The 16622-nt window shown below is 39.1% G+C and overlaps 1 protein-coding gene across 1 annotated transcript in view; it reads left to right on the forward strand.

The window, feature by feature from the left end:
• Positions 1 to 16622, forward strand: part of SNX24 (sorting nexin 24) — a 95015-nt gene that overhangs the window by 75074 nt on the left and 3319 nt on the right. The window contains exons 4-6 of the mRNA XM_049795899.1: positions 12553 to 12647; positions 13800 to 13832; positions 14561 to 14625. Coding sequence (XP_049651856.1) covers positions 12553 to 12647; positions 13800 to 13832; positions 14561 to 14625 — 193 coding nt within the window. The remainder of the gene's footprint in view (positions 1 to 12552; positions 12648 to 13799; positions 13833 to 14560; positions 14626 to 16622) is intronic.

The raw sequence follows: 16622 nt of genomic DNA on the forward strand, positions 1-16622 counted from the left end.
AACATAGAAATAACCCATCTGTCAAGATCCACAAGTGTGGTAGTATGAGAATTAACAAACTCAGCCTCTTGATGACAAAACTGGACCAGTTAAATATTTTGACAACACACATTAAAGTCTTCCTTGCCCACCTGACTGTTCTGCAGTGACTCTTACTGCTGGAACTGCTTACTGTTGATTTTTGAACAGTCTTGAGCATCTTCCTGCTCTGATGTTGTTTGGGAAAATAAAATAATTTACTCCGTTATGACTGCCCTGCTATCTTTCATGTCATTTATATTGTCATCCTTTTTAATGAAAATAATCCATGAATTATGACCCCTGACAAAATATTCTCACAGCATAGTTACTGGCTATTTATCAAGAATTTAATTTAAACATGCATATTAGTGTCTGTTAAAAAATGTCCTACTTCATCTGTTCAAACTTCTGTTCTCTGACATTGATTCCAACTTGCTTGTGTAATTTATGAAATGCTGTCTAAGCTTTTTTTAATATCCATATGGGTAGATGTCACTCCATCTTGACCATTTGTTACAATGCTGCTTCTGTAGCATAAGCAGGCAAGAAGAGATCGTCTGAATCTTTGACTTTAACCTGTTGGTTTCTGTCCAGAATAGAAATTTCTTACAAATGTTTTTTCAGGAGAACAAACCTTGATGAGTTTTTCAGAAAACAGATGCTTTTGAATCAATGGCTAATGCTGTCAGCACAGCATTTACCACATTGTTCTAAGTTGATTGGGTCTCGCTGTCCTGTGGGGCTAGGGAAATGTTTTAAACATAAGAATTATTACAAACAGAAGTTAATTTAATGGGACTTGGAAAAGTGCATATTTTTAAACAGGATTTTCTCTGTTACAGTGGTTCTAGGAGAAAGCCAGTTGCTTTCACAGATACATTTATATTTTTGTTCTATTCCTGTGGTATCTATTTTGTACTATTAGGTCTGACTCCAGTTTTCCTCAGCCCCCCCATCTCTAACATTTCTGAGTTTTTTAGTGGTCAAAACTTACTGCTTCTTTGCCCTTGTGTAAGCAACCACCTCATTAACTACAGAATTAGGATATCAGAGTAAATTGTTAGTATAGGAATAATTCAGGGAAAAAAAACAAACTAGATTTTTACCTTGCTTTTGCTGCTAAAGGTAAGTAAATGTCATGCAAATGCAACATGTATTTTCTTGTTACGCTGATTAAAATTTATGTAAGCTTCAGAGTTTTTAAAATTAAGCTTACCAATTTCCTTGCAGTTATTCTTCCAACATTGCAAAATAGCCTAGAGTACTTATGCAACACCACATTTTGTGCTGAAAGGGCTACCAACACTCAAACCTAAAAAACAAAACCCAAAAATAATCCCACCACATAAATCTAAATATATTTGGTCAGTTATGTTACCCCTTCTTTACCTCTGCAAAAATGACACAATGAGTTCATGAACCTCAGGTGCAGTGAATTCCCTGTGCTTTCTGCATTCTCTTGTTTGGATTTTGGAGTGGGTACCTGCTGCTTAGTCTAATTAGTTTCAAAGGGAATGTTGAGCCATTTCTCAAGAGTTTACTCTGACCAAAAACCTCTGACAAGAAAATATCAGTGAGACAAAATAAGAAGTTATTGTAGAGTTCAATAGCAGTTTTGTTACAGTACCTTGTGGAAACAATGCAGATGAGGAAATCATCCTCATATGATATCTAGATTTTTTATATGATATTTGCATGAAATTGTCATTGTTGTGGAGAGGAAGAGTTGTTTTCATAGCTAACTTCATCAACCATCTGACTCTTTCCTTGTTCCCAGCAAAACACCCAAAATGAGTTAGAGCTGTGTGATGTTTCTTATGAAGCAAAAAAGAAGTGAAAATGCTATTTCAAGACTATTCTTAAATGTTTCAGTATTTTTCTGGGCTTTTTTGGTTCTCTTGAAACTGTGCTCTTTGACCAGAACCACGTTATCCAACCAAAAAATCCAACATCCAATCCAACATCTTCATCTTAACGGAATAGTCTGTGACATTATACAGAGAGTGAGGTTTGGCAGGGATCAAGAGAAAGTTGGTAATGCTGCAGAGTTATTCCTCTGTTTCTCTCACTGCTGAGGTAGTATTCTGTTGCATTTGGCTCTGAAGAATGGAGTACAGCTTAGTTCTTTAATCACTGCCTTTTCTTTAGGCTTGCTTATACCTTTCCTCCTTATGATGGACTATTTACAAGCATAGTAAATATAGTAGATAGAAAATATAGCAGCACAGGAAAAAATAGTAAATATACTCTGTGCAGAAATAGGTTACAATTTGTTTCAAACTTCTCTTTGAAATGAAACAATAACAGGAGAAAAAGTATTTTTTATGTATTTTAGAATGCCTAGAAAGTAAATATGCAAATACAAACACTGCAGCCATTCTGCAGCCAAAACTGTATTCTCTGTCAAGCAGCATTTTTAATGAAGTGTGAGTTACTTTAATAAATCTCACAGCCTATGTAAAACTTCTAGTGAATTGAAATAACAGTCATTTCACTTTTATTTTACATTCAGAAATGTATTTGCTCTCAGATAATTTGCATTCAATATGGATGAAACAAGGCAAACAATATTTGGTTCCAAGTGATGTTTTAAGTTTTCTTGAAGTATTTGTTGTGTTCCTTTAACTCTTTTCTCTTTTATATTTGGTTTGACCTAGTATTATTTGGCTTTGCAAATCTTTAAGTAATATGTATATTTCTAAAATAAAACTTCTTAGAGCTGACAGCAAGAAAGAAGTGTTGCATTATGGTCCTGCATCACCCCTTCGTCTTCACTGCCTGTAAATGGGGATGCTGGCTGCCCACCAGCTCAGCGTCCAGCTCGGTCTTCTGTCCCCAGCAGTCCTTCACGTAGGATCCACAAGGCAGAACAGAGCTCACATGTCCCCTTAGCATGTTTCCATCCTTGCTAATGCTGGGAGAGGAAGGAGGTAGAGGGACTGTGGATGCACAAAAGCTGACAATTTACCTTTCACTGTGGGGATTTGCTGGTGAGAACTGGCAGGTGGGAGCAGCCTCTTCCAACCACCTGAATGGCACAAAGGGTGAGTGAAAGGGAGGGAGGAGTGAGCTGGCCATCTCCCAGCCGTAATCCACCCTCCTTCTCTGGGAGAGCCATCTGCTACTGCGGACTAGTACAATTAACCCTGTAACTCAGCTGGCATAGCATAAAGTAATTGTTGGGGCAGATTAGACCAGAGGTTCCTCTGGGATGAATAGCCTGCCTCTAATTGTGCTCAAAAGCAGGTACATGAGGGAGAACAGAGAGAACATGCTTTGATAATTTCTTCTGAATAAACTCTCCATTTCCATGCATTTTCAGTTCAGTGAACCTCTTCCATCAAGATTCAGTCTCTCCTTAAACACATATAAATTTTCTGCAATGTCCTGTGGCCCATGGTTCAACTACCTGTTCCATGAAGAAGACCCTCCTGTCTAAAGCACCTCCTTTTTTATAATAGTAATATGTAATAATAATAATTTCTAATGACTTCTTGATTTCTTTTCTAATAGTTTCTAATAAACTTTTGCTTTGCTTTTTTTCAGTTGTTGCCAAATAGCAACCTTATCTTTTGAGGGATATATTGTAGCCCCCAGCATCTCACTCCTCTGATCTCTAATGGTCAGTCTAAAGCCCATTGTTTGTTATTTTCTTCTGATATGCTTCACTCTGGGCTGTGTTCTCCTAACCTGTCTTTCAGGACTTGTAACTACTTATCTTTGCAAGGATCGTGGCTGCTGAGTTTGCCATAAAGCCTTTGGTGGGGGGCTTTGTCAAAAGCCTTTTGGAAATGAAAGTAGGCTCTATCAACAGGGCCAAATTTATCTGTGCTTGTTGATCCTTTCAGGGATTGCAGTAAGTTTTGAAACAGGGTCTGCCTTAAAAGCAGCCTTGTGATTCTTTTCCATCCAGATGTATTTATCCATGCACTCACTAATTCTACTCCTTATTTTAGTTGTTACAAATTCCCTGATACGGGCATACTAATTTATAAATCCCCGGTTCTCTCATGGTACCTTTTTTTTTTTTAATTATGTTTGCCATTTTTTTTAGTTTGCCAGTTCTAAAGCAGCCATAAACAATATGGTATACACCAACGCTAATTCAGAAAATTCATCAGTGGGTTCCCTTAGGCCCTTTGGAGGAATACTGTGTGATCCTGCTGACTTGTACTCTAACAAGCAAATACTCTTCTGTGTATTTTATGACCTCAATTAGAGACATCCTTTGATGAGGATCCAAAAAAAAGGGCGGGGGGAAGCCAAAAGTATATGCAGAGGGTTCAGAGTTTAAATCTGGCAGTGATGAATGCTGATGGCTCGATGATGGCTGCTCATGGCTTGGACGGCCATACTCTTCACTGGTGTCATGGTTTAACCCCAGCCAGCAACTAAGCACCATGCAGCTGCTCACTCACTTCCCCCCCACCCAGTGGGATGGGGGAGAGAATCAGAAAGAAAAAGGTAAAACTCATGGGTTGAGATAAGAACAGTTTAATAGAACAGAAAGGAAGAACCTAATAATGATAATAATAACAATAATAAAATTACAATAATAATAATAAAAGGATTGGAATATACAAAACAAGTGATGCACAATGGAATTGCTCACCACTCGCTAAATGATGACCAGTTTGTTCCTGAGCAGTGATCAGCCCCCCAGCCCCACTCTCCCCTGTTTATATACTAGACGTGACGTCACATGGTATGGAATACCCCTTTGGCCAGTTTGGGTCCTGGCTGTGTCCCCTCCCAACTCCTTGTGCCCCTCCAGCTTTCTCGCTGGCTGGGCATGAGAAACTGAAAGATCCTTGACTTAGTATAAATGCTACTTAGCAACAACTGAAAACATCAGTGTGTTATCAACGTTATTCTCTTACTGAACCCAAAACATAGCACTATGCCAAATACTAGAAAGAAAATTATCTCTATCCCAGCCAAAACCAGGACAGCTGGGTGAAAGACTGGCTGGATGGCTGGGCCCAAAGAGTTGTGGTGAATGGAGTTAAATGCAGCTGGTGGCCGGTCACAAGTGGCATTCCCCAGGGCTCATTATTAGGGCCAGTTCTGTTTAATAACTTTTTCACCTGTCTGGATGAGGGGATTGAGTGCACCCTCAGCAAGTTTGCAGATGACACCAAGCTGGGAGGCAGGGTCAATCTGCTTGAGGGTATGGAGGCTCTACAGAGGGATCTGGACAGGCTGGATCGATGGGCCAAGGCCAATTGTATGAAGTTCAACAAGGCCAAGTGCTGGGTCCTGCACTTGGGTCATGACAACCCCATGCAGCGCTACAGGCTTGGGGAAGAGTGGCTGGAAAGCTGCCCAACAGAGGAAGACCTGGTTGTGCTGGTTGACAGCCGGCTGAATGTGAGCCAGCAGTGTGCCCAGGTGGCCAAGGAGGCCAACGGCATCCTGGCCTGCATCAGAAATAGTGTGGCCAGCAGGAGCAGGGAGGTGATTGTTCCCCTGTACTCGGCACTGGTGAGGCCGCACCTCGAGTGCTGTGTCCAGTTTTGGGCCCCTCACTACAGGAAAGACACTGAGGTGCTGGAGCATGTCCAGAGAAGGGCAACGAAGCTGGTGAGGGGCCTGGAGGACATGTCTTATGAGGAGCGGCTGAGGGAACTGGGGTTGTTTAGCCTGGAGAAAAGGAGGCTGAGGGGAGACCTTATCGCTCTCTACAACCTCCTGAAAGGAGGGTGTAATGAGGTCAGTGTCAGTGTCTTGTCCCAAGTAACAAGTGATAAGAGGAAACAGCATCAAGTTGTGCAAAGGGAGGTTTAGGTTGGATATTAGGAAAAATTGTTTCACTGAAAGGGTTGTCAAGCATTGGAACAAGCTGCCCAGGGAAGTGGTTGAGTCTCTGTCCCTGGAGGTATTTAATAGATGTGTAGATGTGGTGCTTAGGGACACGGTGTAGTGGTGGACTTGGCAGTGTTAGGTTAATGGTTGGACTCGATGATCTTAAGGGTCTTTTCCAACCTAAATGATTCTAAGAAAGGGCTATCACGTACTAAGATGACAGGAACATGCACTAAACCCCAATATTTGGAGGAACAGTCTTAGGACTGAAGAAGCACTTGCAAACTTGGAAAATCTAGAACAGACATTTTCAGTACCAGCTTTATTCACCTTAAAGTAGAGTATGTATTTATTATAGTCTTTAATTACCTAATCAGATACTGTTGTGGGGTTTTGTTTCCTTTTTCCCATCTGACTTCCTCAGTGCACAAGGATCAGCATAGAAGAAGGGCAGCATCTGACTGTCCAAGAAACCAAAAAACCTTCCAGTTTCCAGATTTTCCAGGTGTTGTAGTTTGCAGCCTGAATGTTGGGGGGTTTTTTCATTACAGCATATTTGTATTTAGTTTCTTTACGCTTTCAGAAAACGCTACTGCAAGTTTAAACCTCTTCTGCTTTACCTGTTGTTGTATTGTGAGTTGTAAATGTGGTTGCTGTTTTCCAGACCTTCTTCCCCTGTACCCTTGAGAAGACTTTTCCAAGCATAGCTACCTAATTTCTTTACCATCCTAGAATATGTAGTTTCTCCATCTACTGATTGATGTATGTATTATTATCTAAGATATTCCTTCACCTGTTTGTTGTCAGCAGCATTATGACATGGTCTTAATTACTTGTTAATTGTCCATTGTCTTAGTGGTCCATTGACTTTTAAAAAAACACTTCAATTCAGCCATTTTAGAATCAACGTTTATTTTTGGTGTCTTTCTTTGTCATAAATGGATCCGCTTACTCTTTGTACTACTTTTCCTGTTACTCAGTTTTAAAAGCCTTTCTTGTCTCTTCTGGGTTTTTTTAATATTGTTAACTCATCCTGCCCTTCTGCTGCTTTTCCTTTTGCTCTGTTGATTTCTTCATTTCTCATCCAGCTTTGTCTTAACCTCCAATCCTTTGAGCAGTGTCTCAGGAAATGATATTGACTGCTTCCTTTCATTTTTATTTTTCAAAGGAACTGTAGTCTGTTGCACTTTGTTTCTAATCTTTCAAGGGCTAGTCTTCTATTTTGCTGCAGACAGATTCACTGTTTGCTCCCACTACATTATGTTCCCAGTTTTCTGAAAAAAAATCAATATTGTATTTTTCACACCAAATGGGTTATATTTGTACACTTAGCCTCAAGTCAATCCGCTGTGCACTTAGTAGTTAAATATTAGTTGGAAGTGTAAATGTGTAATTAACTAGTTTTCTAACTAAAGTACTCACTACCTTAAAACTTACTTATTAGTATTTTTAATCAAAATTAGTAAAGTGCTTTAAAGTTAGATTAGGTAAGGCTAAAGTAAAAATGTTAATAGCTTATAGACACTGCCATGAATTTCTGCATACATATTTTTCAGTGATGATCCAGCAGTCATTTCACCTATTGGGCTTCCCTTCCATCTAGTTCATTCATCCTCTGTGTAGCTTGAGAATGCTGCGATAGATGGATTTGTCACTCAGGAGATATCTGGTGAGTTTTCAGCTCACTGGAAGTATAACAAATTGATCTGAAAGTTGGTGCAGGAATTTTTCTACTATTCTCCAGTCTTGAGGTTCAGAGCTGCAATTCCCCTCTGCGCTTTTTCTTTTCTTCTTTTTTTTTTTTTTTTTTTTTTTTTTTTAAGTTTTGTGACTTTACATTAACTTCTGGATAGTAACTTATGTATCCCTGTTGGAAGTATTTTGGTATATAATACCTACAGTCACATACCTTATTCAATTTCAAGCTCCACTGTGTAGATGTCACTCTTAGTTCTGACTTCCCTTTGATATGCAGCCTGGGAGTGTTAGCTAGCTTGTACTTCATATAGAACATCACTTCTGTGTCCTTGTATGTGTGTTTGTGTGCTTCTTGTATCTTTATACAGAGTTTTAAGCATGTTTGATAACCTACTCCTGTTCTTACAAAACTGCCCATCAGTGAATGTTTCTGGTAGTAATGAAAAGTGGAGTCCTCACTACAATAACTTAAGTGACAACTTATTTAGAAGTAATTCTTGTTGATAACCTGTAACAACATCCTCACTGAAGAAGGGACTGAGTTTCTTCATGGTTCTTCACAATGGATAATATAAAACTTTTTATCTGCTATTACTTTAAAAAAAGGAAAGCTTGCTCTTAGAAGTCTGGTTCCTTTGTCTACTTGGTTTTTAGCTAATGTGTTCTTTTGGTAACCTTTTTATCATTTCATGGGACTGTGTAACACAGTCCAGGAAAAGCAGGTTAATAGAAGAATATAGACTCTAAAGTGTTCTAAAAGATGGGGGGGTTGGTCCCAGTGGAGACTGACACTCCAGCCTACTTACTGTAGCTGGTAGGTATTGATTTTTCTTCTCCCCCATTTTAGCTGCACCACTGAATTAGGTATTGTGAAGCATCTTTCCCTGTGAAGAGAGGAAAAACTGTCATGAACTTTTTCACCCTAACAGTACAGCATTTCAAACTAAACCCGATTGAATGGAAAAGTCTGTAAGGACTCTTAAAAACCTTGTAACTCACATCCCCACTCACTTCTCCCCCTCCAACAGCTGTTCCAGCAACCTTGAGAAAGTGTGACAGATGATTGTAAGAAATTAATTTTAAATCTTGTTTCATTAAAAACAACAACAACAACAATAATAAAAATTGTGAAAATGATGCATTCCTGTGCCATGATCTCCTAAGGTTAGCAAAATGGTCTCGTTCAGGTTTTCAGCAAGATGTTCAGTTACTGTTATAATTGGCTGATGAGTAGGTTTGGACCTAACTAGAATGCCAGTGTTCGATTTTGCAGTGTCCTCTGTGAAGATATGTCACCATTTACCCTGGCTTTAGTGACAATTTTCTAAAAAGGAAACTCGTGGGAAATCATTATGCTGTTTATATGTCTCCCTTGTTGGAGAGCATTATCCTGTGATATTTTAGCACTGTTTTCCACTGCATGATGGCATCTAGCTAAGGTTAAGGCAGAACAAGTCCCTTTGCAATTTTGTGACTATATTTTACTTGCTGAAGGAGAAAAGATAACCGACAATTAAGTATTTCAGATGTCACTGAAAGAACATGTGCAACTAATCAATGGCATCCTTAGGGAACATGATTTTATGAAACTGATAAGGTAGAAAAATTGGGATTTTTGTGATTTGTGTTACATAATAATAATCGCACCCTTTCGATGAAAAAGACATTTCTGCTGATATAAACATCAGGCTTTCCCTTGTGTTTTTTCCTGAAGCACGGAGTAGTTCATTAAAGTGTGACAGTAACAGATAAACACCCTTTATGATTTTCTGAGAAAATATGGTGCTTATACTCTTAGTTCAGCTGAAATCAATGCCTTTGAAAAATGTATTTCTAGAGTCACTTCCCAAATCACTTGCCAGAGGTTGTGTTAGGTGTTATATTGGGGGGGGGGGGGCCTATTTATTTTAGGAAGGAAATACACATGCTGGGTTTTTTTCTTAAGTTAGTCTAGTTAGCACTGTGGGGCCCATATTTGAAACTCATTGCTATGAGCTTGGTAGAATTCGGACTTATTAGAAATTCACTTTACTAACAAACTAATTGTAAGGTTTTATTTCTTTGAAAATACAGATTTTTAAGTTTCTGACTGCAGAGCAGACAGGGTAGTAGTCATGTTTACAAGCCAATATCATATATTCACTTGAACAAAGGCTATGTCTGAGCATGTTACATCACAAATTATAGGTAGTGGTTTAGAGACTTTACCTGCTGGTTCCTTTTCTGCTCAGCTATTATTTAAAGAAGATCACCAAGTTTGCAAAATATGTATTTCTTACAAGTTTTCAGTCAGAAGTAAAAGATCTGTTGTGTTATGGGTTGTTCCAGGTAAATTAAACCAATTACGATAACATTTATTTCTGATTTAAGAGTATTTTTTTTAACAGCTTAAATAGGAAGTTGAGAATGCTTACATTTTTCTCTGGATATCCATTTTGGGCCACCACCAGAGGCAGGAAATGCAGTTAGACAGACACACCTCATACAGTGTGGCTGGGGTTTTTTTGTCATTGTTGTTTTTCCCAGGTTTTTTTCTCTTTTTCTTTGGTTTCTACAATGTATATTAAACATCTGAATTATGTGCTGGCCCTTTTTTGTACCAAATCCAACGAAGCCAAGCCAGAAGATAATTTGTCCCCTTATTAGTATAATTAACTTGTACTTTCATTTATTTTTTAATTCCTTAAAATGCATGTCACATTATGTTACATCAGTTGAAAAAATCCTCCTTTGTTCAATGCAGTCATTCCTTGCTTCATAAAATTCTGGAAATGACAAAATTGCAAATCAACAGAAGCAGCATCCAAAATACAGTACAGTGCAAAATTACCTTTGCTTCTCTGCAAATTCTACATTTTCACGTTTCTTGATCACCAAAGCAGAGTTATTGACAGTTAACAAACTATACAGATTAACACACTAAAACAGATGCTATTTGGTTACGCCTTTTTGTGAAATAGATTTGGTCAGGGCAGGGTTAGCAGGGGTTGGGTTGACTTGATGGATGTCATGAAAAAAAACTAAAAGAAATGGAATGAGATATTAATCTGGAGTGAGTGGAAGTAGAAACAAATAGGTTTGTAAGAGCTGTCAGGAGTTCTCCTTTCATACAGTGATGTAGCCTTCTCTTCTTCCCTGACAATCACTGTTCTGTTCAGCAGCCTCAACAGGCAGTTCAACTTCTGGAAAGAGCTGTCAGGAAGTGTAAGTATGAGGTTGCATATAAACATTGGATGCCCTTAAACACGTTTATACAACTTTTTGCAGTTCTTCATTGCAGATAATTAGTAAGGTGGTTTTATTTGAGCAAATCGTACGCATTGTTATGCAATTCACACACCCTCTGAATATGCATCCACCTCCACCACTCCTTCTGTGCATAACCTGAATGCAGAACAGGACAAATTTTGCAGCAGAGTGCTGATTTTGCAGAATGCAAATGAATTGGCATTTTTTAATGCAGCATATTCATATAGAGGTGAACTGAAAGGCTTAACACTTGCCAACATTTCAGACCTCCCTGTTTGTTACATCAGTTAAAATCTAGAACAGAAAAGTTCAAAAGCTGCATTTTTCCCACTTCTTTTTTTCAAACTTGTTAGTGATGGCCTCAGCTGTTGAAGAAATGTACACTCTGAATTCAGACTTGCAAATGTAACAGAAAAAAGAACCAGTCCTCAAATATCTTTCTTTTCAAATGTGTTTCTCTCTTTAAGTCTATGCACATCTTATGCAATTTTTACACTATCTAGGTTTTCATTACACAAATAATGAAACCATTTGCTATAAAACCTGCTGTAAAATCTAGATGACCTCTAGATGTCTCTTCCAACCTTATTTTTTTTGTGATCCTGTTATCCTCTACATACCATTGCATCTCCCTAGTGATATTGTAGTGTAAAAGAATACACAAACAGGAGTAAGTTACCTCCCGAATGTTTCTTCTAACATAGGCTGTGAAAATGAACAGGATGAACATGGATAGCTTTACTTGTACAAGTCATTTTATTTATAAATCTAGTGAAGGTTCTCCCATGCATATGTTCACTCTGATCAGGCTTTTATGAAGGAAAGCTCTTTAGGGAAGAGCTTGTGGCTTTCCTTGGCATGTGAAGTACAGGTGTTATCAGAACACATGGCAGTATGAACAGTAGGAGCTTAATCTTTCAGGTGAGATATTGGTTGAATTTATGAACTATTTTGTTTGCCTCATGAAAATTGAAGATCAACGATTATTTTTGGTCTGCTTCTATGAAACTGTCAGAGATTTATTGTTTCCTTTAAAAGTCATTCTTACATGATGAACACGCACCTAAGCATCTCATGTATTTGCTACATATTTTTAAGTGTACTTGCAATTAATTTACTGAAGATTGTAAATCATCTCATCAATGGAAAAACAAAGGAGGATGGAGTCAGGCTGTTACACCATTGCTGTGGAAGAATGTGGCGGGTCTAGCCAGCAGCTCTTTGCACGGAGCTTTGTCATTAGGAGTCACAGCACAGATATAAGGAGTACCCTGTAAGCTGATCTGTCAAGCCAAGCAAAGAGTTTCCCTTGTTAGCATTTACCAAGGCATGCATTAATAAAATTGCACAAAGTGGAGACTTCCTTTTTCCACTGATGTGCCAGACAGGAGTCTTCTGTGAGGTGAACGTGAAAGCACTGAGCTGTAGCTGCCTTATTTTATGTTTCAAATAAACAATTTTATTCACAAATGAGTGTGCCAATAACTTAGTTCCAGAATCGGACATCTCTGCTTGAGAGGCAGCTAGCTTGGCACCAGTGATGGCAGGTGAAAAAGACTATAGTAGCATAAGCTGAATGTATTTATATGTGATTCATTAAGAAACGTGGTTTTCCTATTGAAATGAAGCACTGCAAAATAGGTGTAAAAGAACTGCAGAAGAATTGAAGAGTATTGCAAGTGGGAAATGCTTTGGTAGCTTGAATAAAAGTGTGTGATATCTAAAATACTAAAAAATCTTGGGTTTTGATTGTGCCTTTTTTTCTTTCTTTTTTCACAGACAGTCATCTTAGAAAATGAAGAGCTGCCTAAAATATTTCTTGATTTCTTGAACGTTCGCCATGTACCTACCTTGCCAAAAGCAGAAAGCTGTGGGTAAGCTCTCATTTACTGAAAAATACATGGAGGCCAAAAGGCCCATATCCACTCAGTGCTGATGCAATTCCATTGACTTAAAATGGTCTTGCTGCCAACTCTAACACTGTAATATAAATGGGTATTAGCTTCATGTTTAAGTATGTTTATATATCCCCAAAAGGTGGTAAAATAAATCCAGCCTGTTCAAAGACCGAAGTGAGGTTTAATGTAATATTCTTGGAAAGCAAAGGAGAGTTTAGATGAGAAAAATATGATTTTCCCGTAGATCTTGAAGTATCTACTGAAATGTAAGATATTCATAAATGCTCATTAAAGTTGCATAGAAAGCCTTTGCATGTGTTTTATGGTCATAGTATCTGCACAAAATAGAAGTTAATTCTTTGGTCTTTTTATGATCTCCCTCTGTGTGTTTGAAAATGGGGTCTTTCACCTTTCTGATGACATCTATCCCAATGGCCCCATTGCCCTTCCCATGGGAAGGGTTCTTGATTGGGATGGGAGAAGGGAATCTTAGTATGATGAGTGTAATGACTACAGAAATACCCAAAACAGTGTAACTGGAAGCTCTCTTATCATCTGCAGCTCTAAGCTTTGTAGAGAGAATAATTTCTTTAGCTATGCAAGCTAACGTAGTTGATAGTCCAGTAGCATTACCACAACTTGCTCCCCAGAAAAGCTATGTGGCCCTTTTCCACTTTGGGGGAGGCTGTGTGGATCTGCAGTGGAGAGAAGGTGGGTTGAAAAAAGTGGAGATAATTTTGAGGTCCTCTTACACTCAGAAGTGTCTATGGCCCAGGGCGGTCTCCAGAGTGATTCAGAAGCTAACAGACTTGTAGTTAATGACATCAGTCAATACCCTCAGTGGGACCATACCCCATCACTTCTTAGATAGATAGATAGATAGGTAGGTAGGTAGGTAGGTAGGTAGGTATGTTTGTGAGTCTGTTACAGTAAAAAGGATGCTGTCATTTCCAAGTAGTGGTTGTTGTAAAGTGATAATCTCCCACATTCATTTCATCACACTGCATTATGCAGCTATTGACCAGAAAAAAGGTTGCTCCCTTTGATGGCTGTTAAAGGATTTGGAGGGCTTTTTTATTGTAGAGTTAATTTTGTTGTAACCAAAGTTTCCTCTCACTTTACTTGCAGCTCTTTTGATGAAACAGAATCTGAAGAATCGAGGTGAGCTTGATTCCTACTCTTTTTTAGGACACCAGATCCATAATAGAGTACTACTAGCTCTGAAATATTTCTGGGAATGTTTTTTATCCATCAAAGTGTGTTTTTCATAGCAAGAAGATTCAGCAGAAGGAATTAGAGGTTTGGTTTCTCCCCTCTGATAGATTTTTGTAGGTATCTGGTTGGTATCTACTTGGTATGTGTATCTACAGAGCAGAGTGGAGAGGGCTGGTGCTGGCTGGGGGAGGATGTCTCTACCGTAACCAGGGCGCGAGACAGCCCTGTAAGGGGCTTCCAAGGACTTTCTCTCCATGGGTGAGGTGTACAGCAACCAGTTTGGGAGCTGGAAGAACGTGGTGAAATTTTGAGTCTGTCTGGTGGTCTGAAGAGCCTGTAGACCATGGAGCCTGGTTGTAGGTGATTTTGTAGCCTGCATTACACCAAGTACCAGGGAGCAGAGCAGGATCGGGAGGTCTCAAAGCCAGCTGCAAGCCGCCCCTCCTAGATGCAGCCCCTGGACCTCCAGCTTCACACTGAGGGTTTCAGTGTGTGGCTGAGGGGCAGCTTTACTCCCAGGAGATGGAGCCTGCCCTTTTGGGCAGCGTGGGTGTGCAGAAACGCACCGGCATGGCTCCTGCAAGGCTCGACCACCTCACTTTGTCAAAGCCAGTTTGTAGAATATTCTGTTTGCTGTCCCTTGATACTGACATCCCTGTTCTTGACCTTTCCAGCAAACTGTCCCACCAGCCTGTGCTGCTGTTCCTAAGGGATCCATATGTCTTGCCTAAAGCCAACGGTAATCAAACCTGTCATCTGTTAACAGCGCTTTACTGATCTGACCCTGCACCGCATAAACCACATTATTATTAATACCAGCCTAGTCAAATGACACTGGTCCAAAATCTAATAACCTGCCAATAAAACAATAGTTCTTGTGTAAGAAACCATTAAAACACTAAGTGGGGTGGGTAATTTATAAAAGGGTGGAATTTTCTCCCCCAGTTGTTCGCTCAGACAAACCTACGGAGAATTCAAATCAAAAGAGAAAGAACATTGCTTTGCTTTTCTTGTTGACCCTTTGGTCTGTTTTGCCTGAAGGGTTTGAACTTACGAGGCCCAGTCCTTTGTAAGTGCTTTTTCCCTAAACACCAGTCGATCTACTACGAGCATGTTTGTATTTCCATTTGGACTATTACTATTTCTTATCGTTTATAACCTCTAGAGCTCTTAAGGAAAAAAAGAAAAAAAAAAAAGAATGTATACTTTAAGTATAATTGATGTGTTTCACAGGACATTTACATTAGCCTTCATCTCTTAATACATGGTTCAAAAGAGTTTGAAATAGCTTGTTATAATCCCCCTTTTCTTTTTTTATAGAAAGTTCTTTGCATTATTAATTCAGAGAACTTACCCTCCGTCTTAAATTAAATATGTGCAGGAAAAAAAGTATCATTTTTAGTAGTGTGTTCTTCCTGGTTTTGTCATTTTACTTGTTTGAACTGTTACTTATACTAGTTTTTGTATTAAAAATGTAATGCACTTTCAAGGGAGAATTTTCTCCCAGAGCTGCAAATTAAGATTTTTTTTTTTTAATGTGGCATTTTGTTTGATTTTACAAAATACTGTGTTGAAATCAAGAGTCAGGTTGTTGAGCTGCCTGGAAAATCATGACATTTTTAACAGTAAATTTAGGAGAGAACACTTATTTGCTGTAGTTTCTTGGCCAATGAAGTGTACTTCCATGAGATTTTCTGAAGTTGTATATAAATACCTGAAGGGAGGTTGTAAAGAAGACAAAGGCTCTTTTTAGTGGTGCCCAGTGGCAGGAAGAGAACATCAGGAAACACTCTTTCACTGTGAAGGTGCCCAAGCCCTGGCACAGGTTGCCCAGAATGGTGATAGAGTCTCCATCCTTGGAGATACTCAGAAGCCATCTGTATGTGGTCCTGGGCAACTGGCTATAGGTGTCCATGCTTGAGCAGGGGCTTGGACCAGGTGACCACCACTCATCTGTTCCAGCTGCAACTGTTCTGTGATTCTGTTGTTTTTACAAGCCGTTTTTCAAAACCATAGGGACTAGGCTCATGTATTTTGATATGGTTAAATAGTCTTTCTTGCAGGCAGTGTCCACTCTAGTAGTGTGGCCCAACAGCATTAACCCTATGAAAGTTGTAGTTCTAGAGTGAAACATTGAGTGAAGAGGTCCTGTGGGACCAAGGTCCATATTAGAAGACTGTCATGGTTTAACACAACCACACTGATGTGGTTATGAACATTATTCTCATACTAAATCCAAAACATAACACTATACCAGCTACTAGAAAGAAAATTAACTCTATCCTAGCTGAAACCAGGACAAAGACATATTACAGAGTCCTTTTGTTTTTATTTTGACTTAGCACTAGTCTGGTCATGTGGACTGACTGCCCATTTGAGGCTGGAGTGCAAATCACAAAATCAATGAAATGAAGCAGAGTAAGGGGATATGGTCACTTCACAAGATGACTCCTAACCCAAGTGACAACAGTAATGCAGAAGCACCCACAGTTACCTCTGTCTAAAAGTTGGTCCAGACAGTGCCTGTACTGAGAGTGAGGCACATTGCATGTCTTAATCTTATTATTCAATGCTCCTCGTAACTGCAAACTTGGATTCCTCAAGAGCAGGGTGTAAATTATGAACATCATTTAATTCCATACCATTCCTAAGAGAGAAAATGGATTTCATATACAGTTATCCTGAAGAATGAAGACAGCGCTTAATGTTTCCTGTCCACATGTAAGGTTTTGCTCT

This window comes from Accipiter gentilis, chromosome Z, assembly GCF_929443795.1.
Source record: "Accipiter gentilis chromosome Z, bAccGen1.1, whole genome shotgun sequence".
Taxonomy (NCBI): Eukaryota; Metazoa; Chordata; class Aves; order Accipitriformes; family Accipitridae; genus Astur; species Astur gentilis.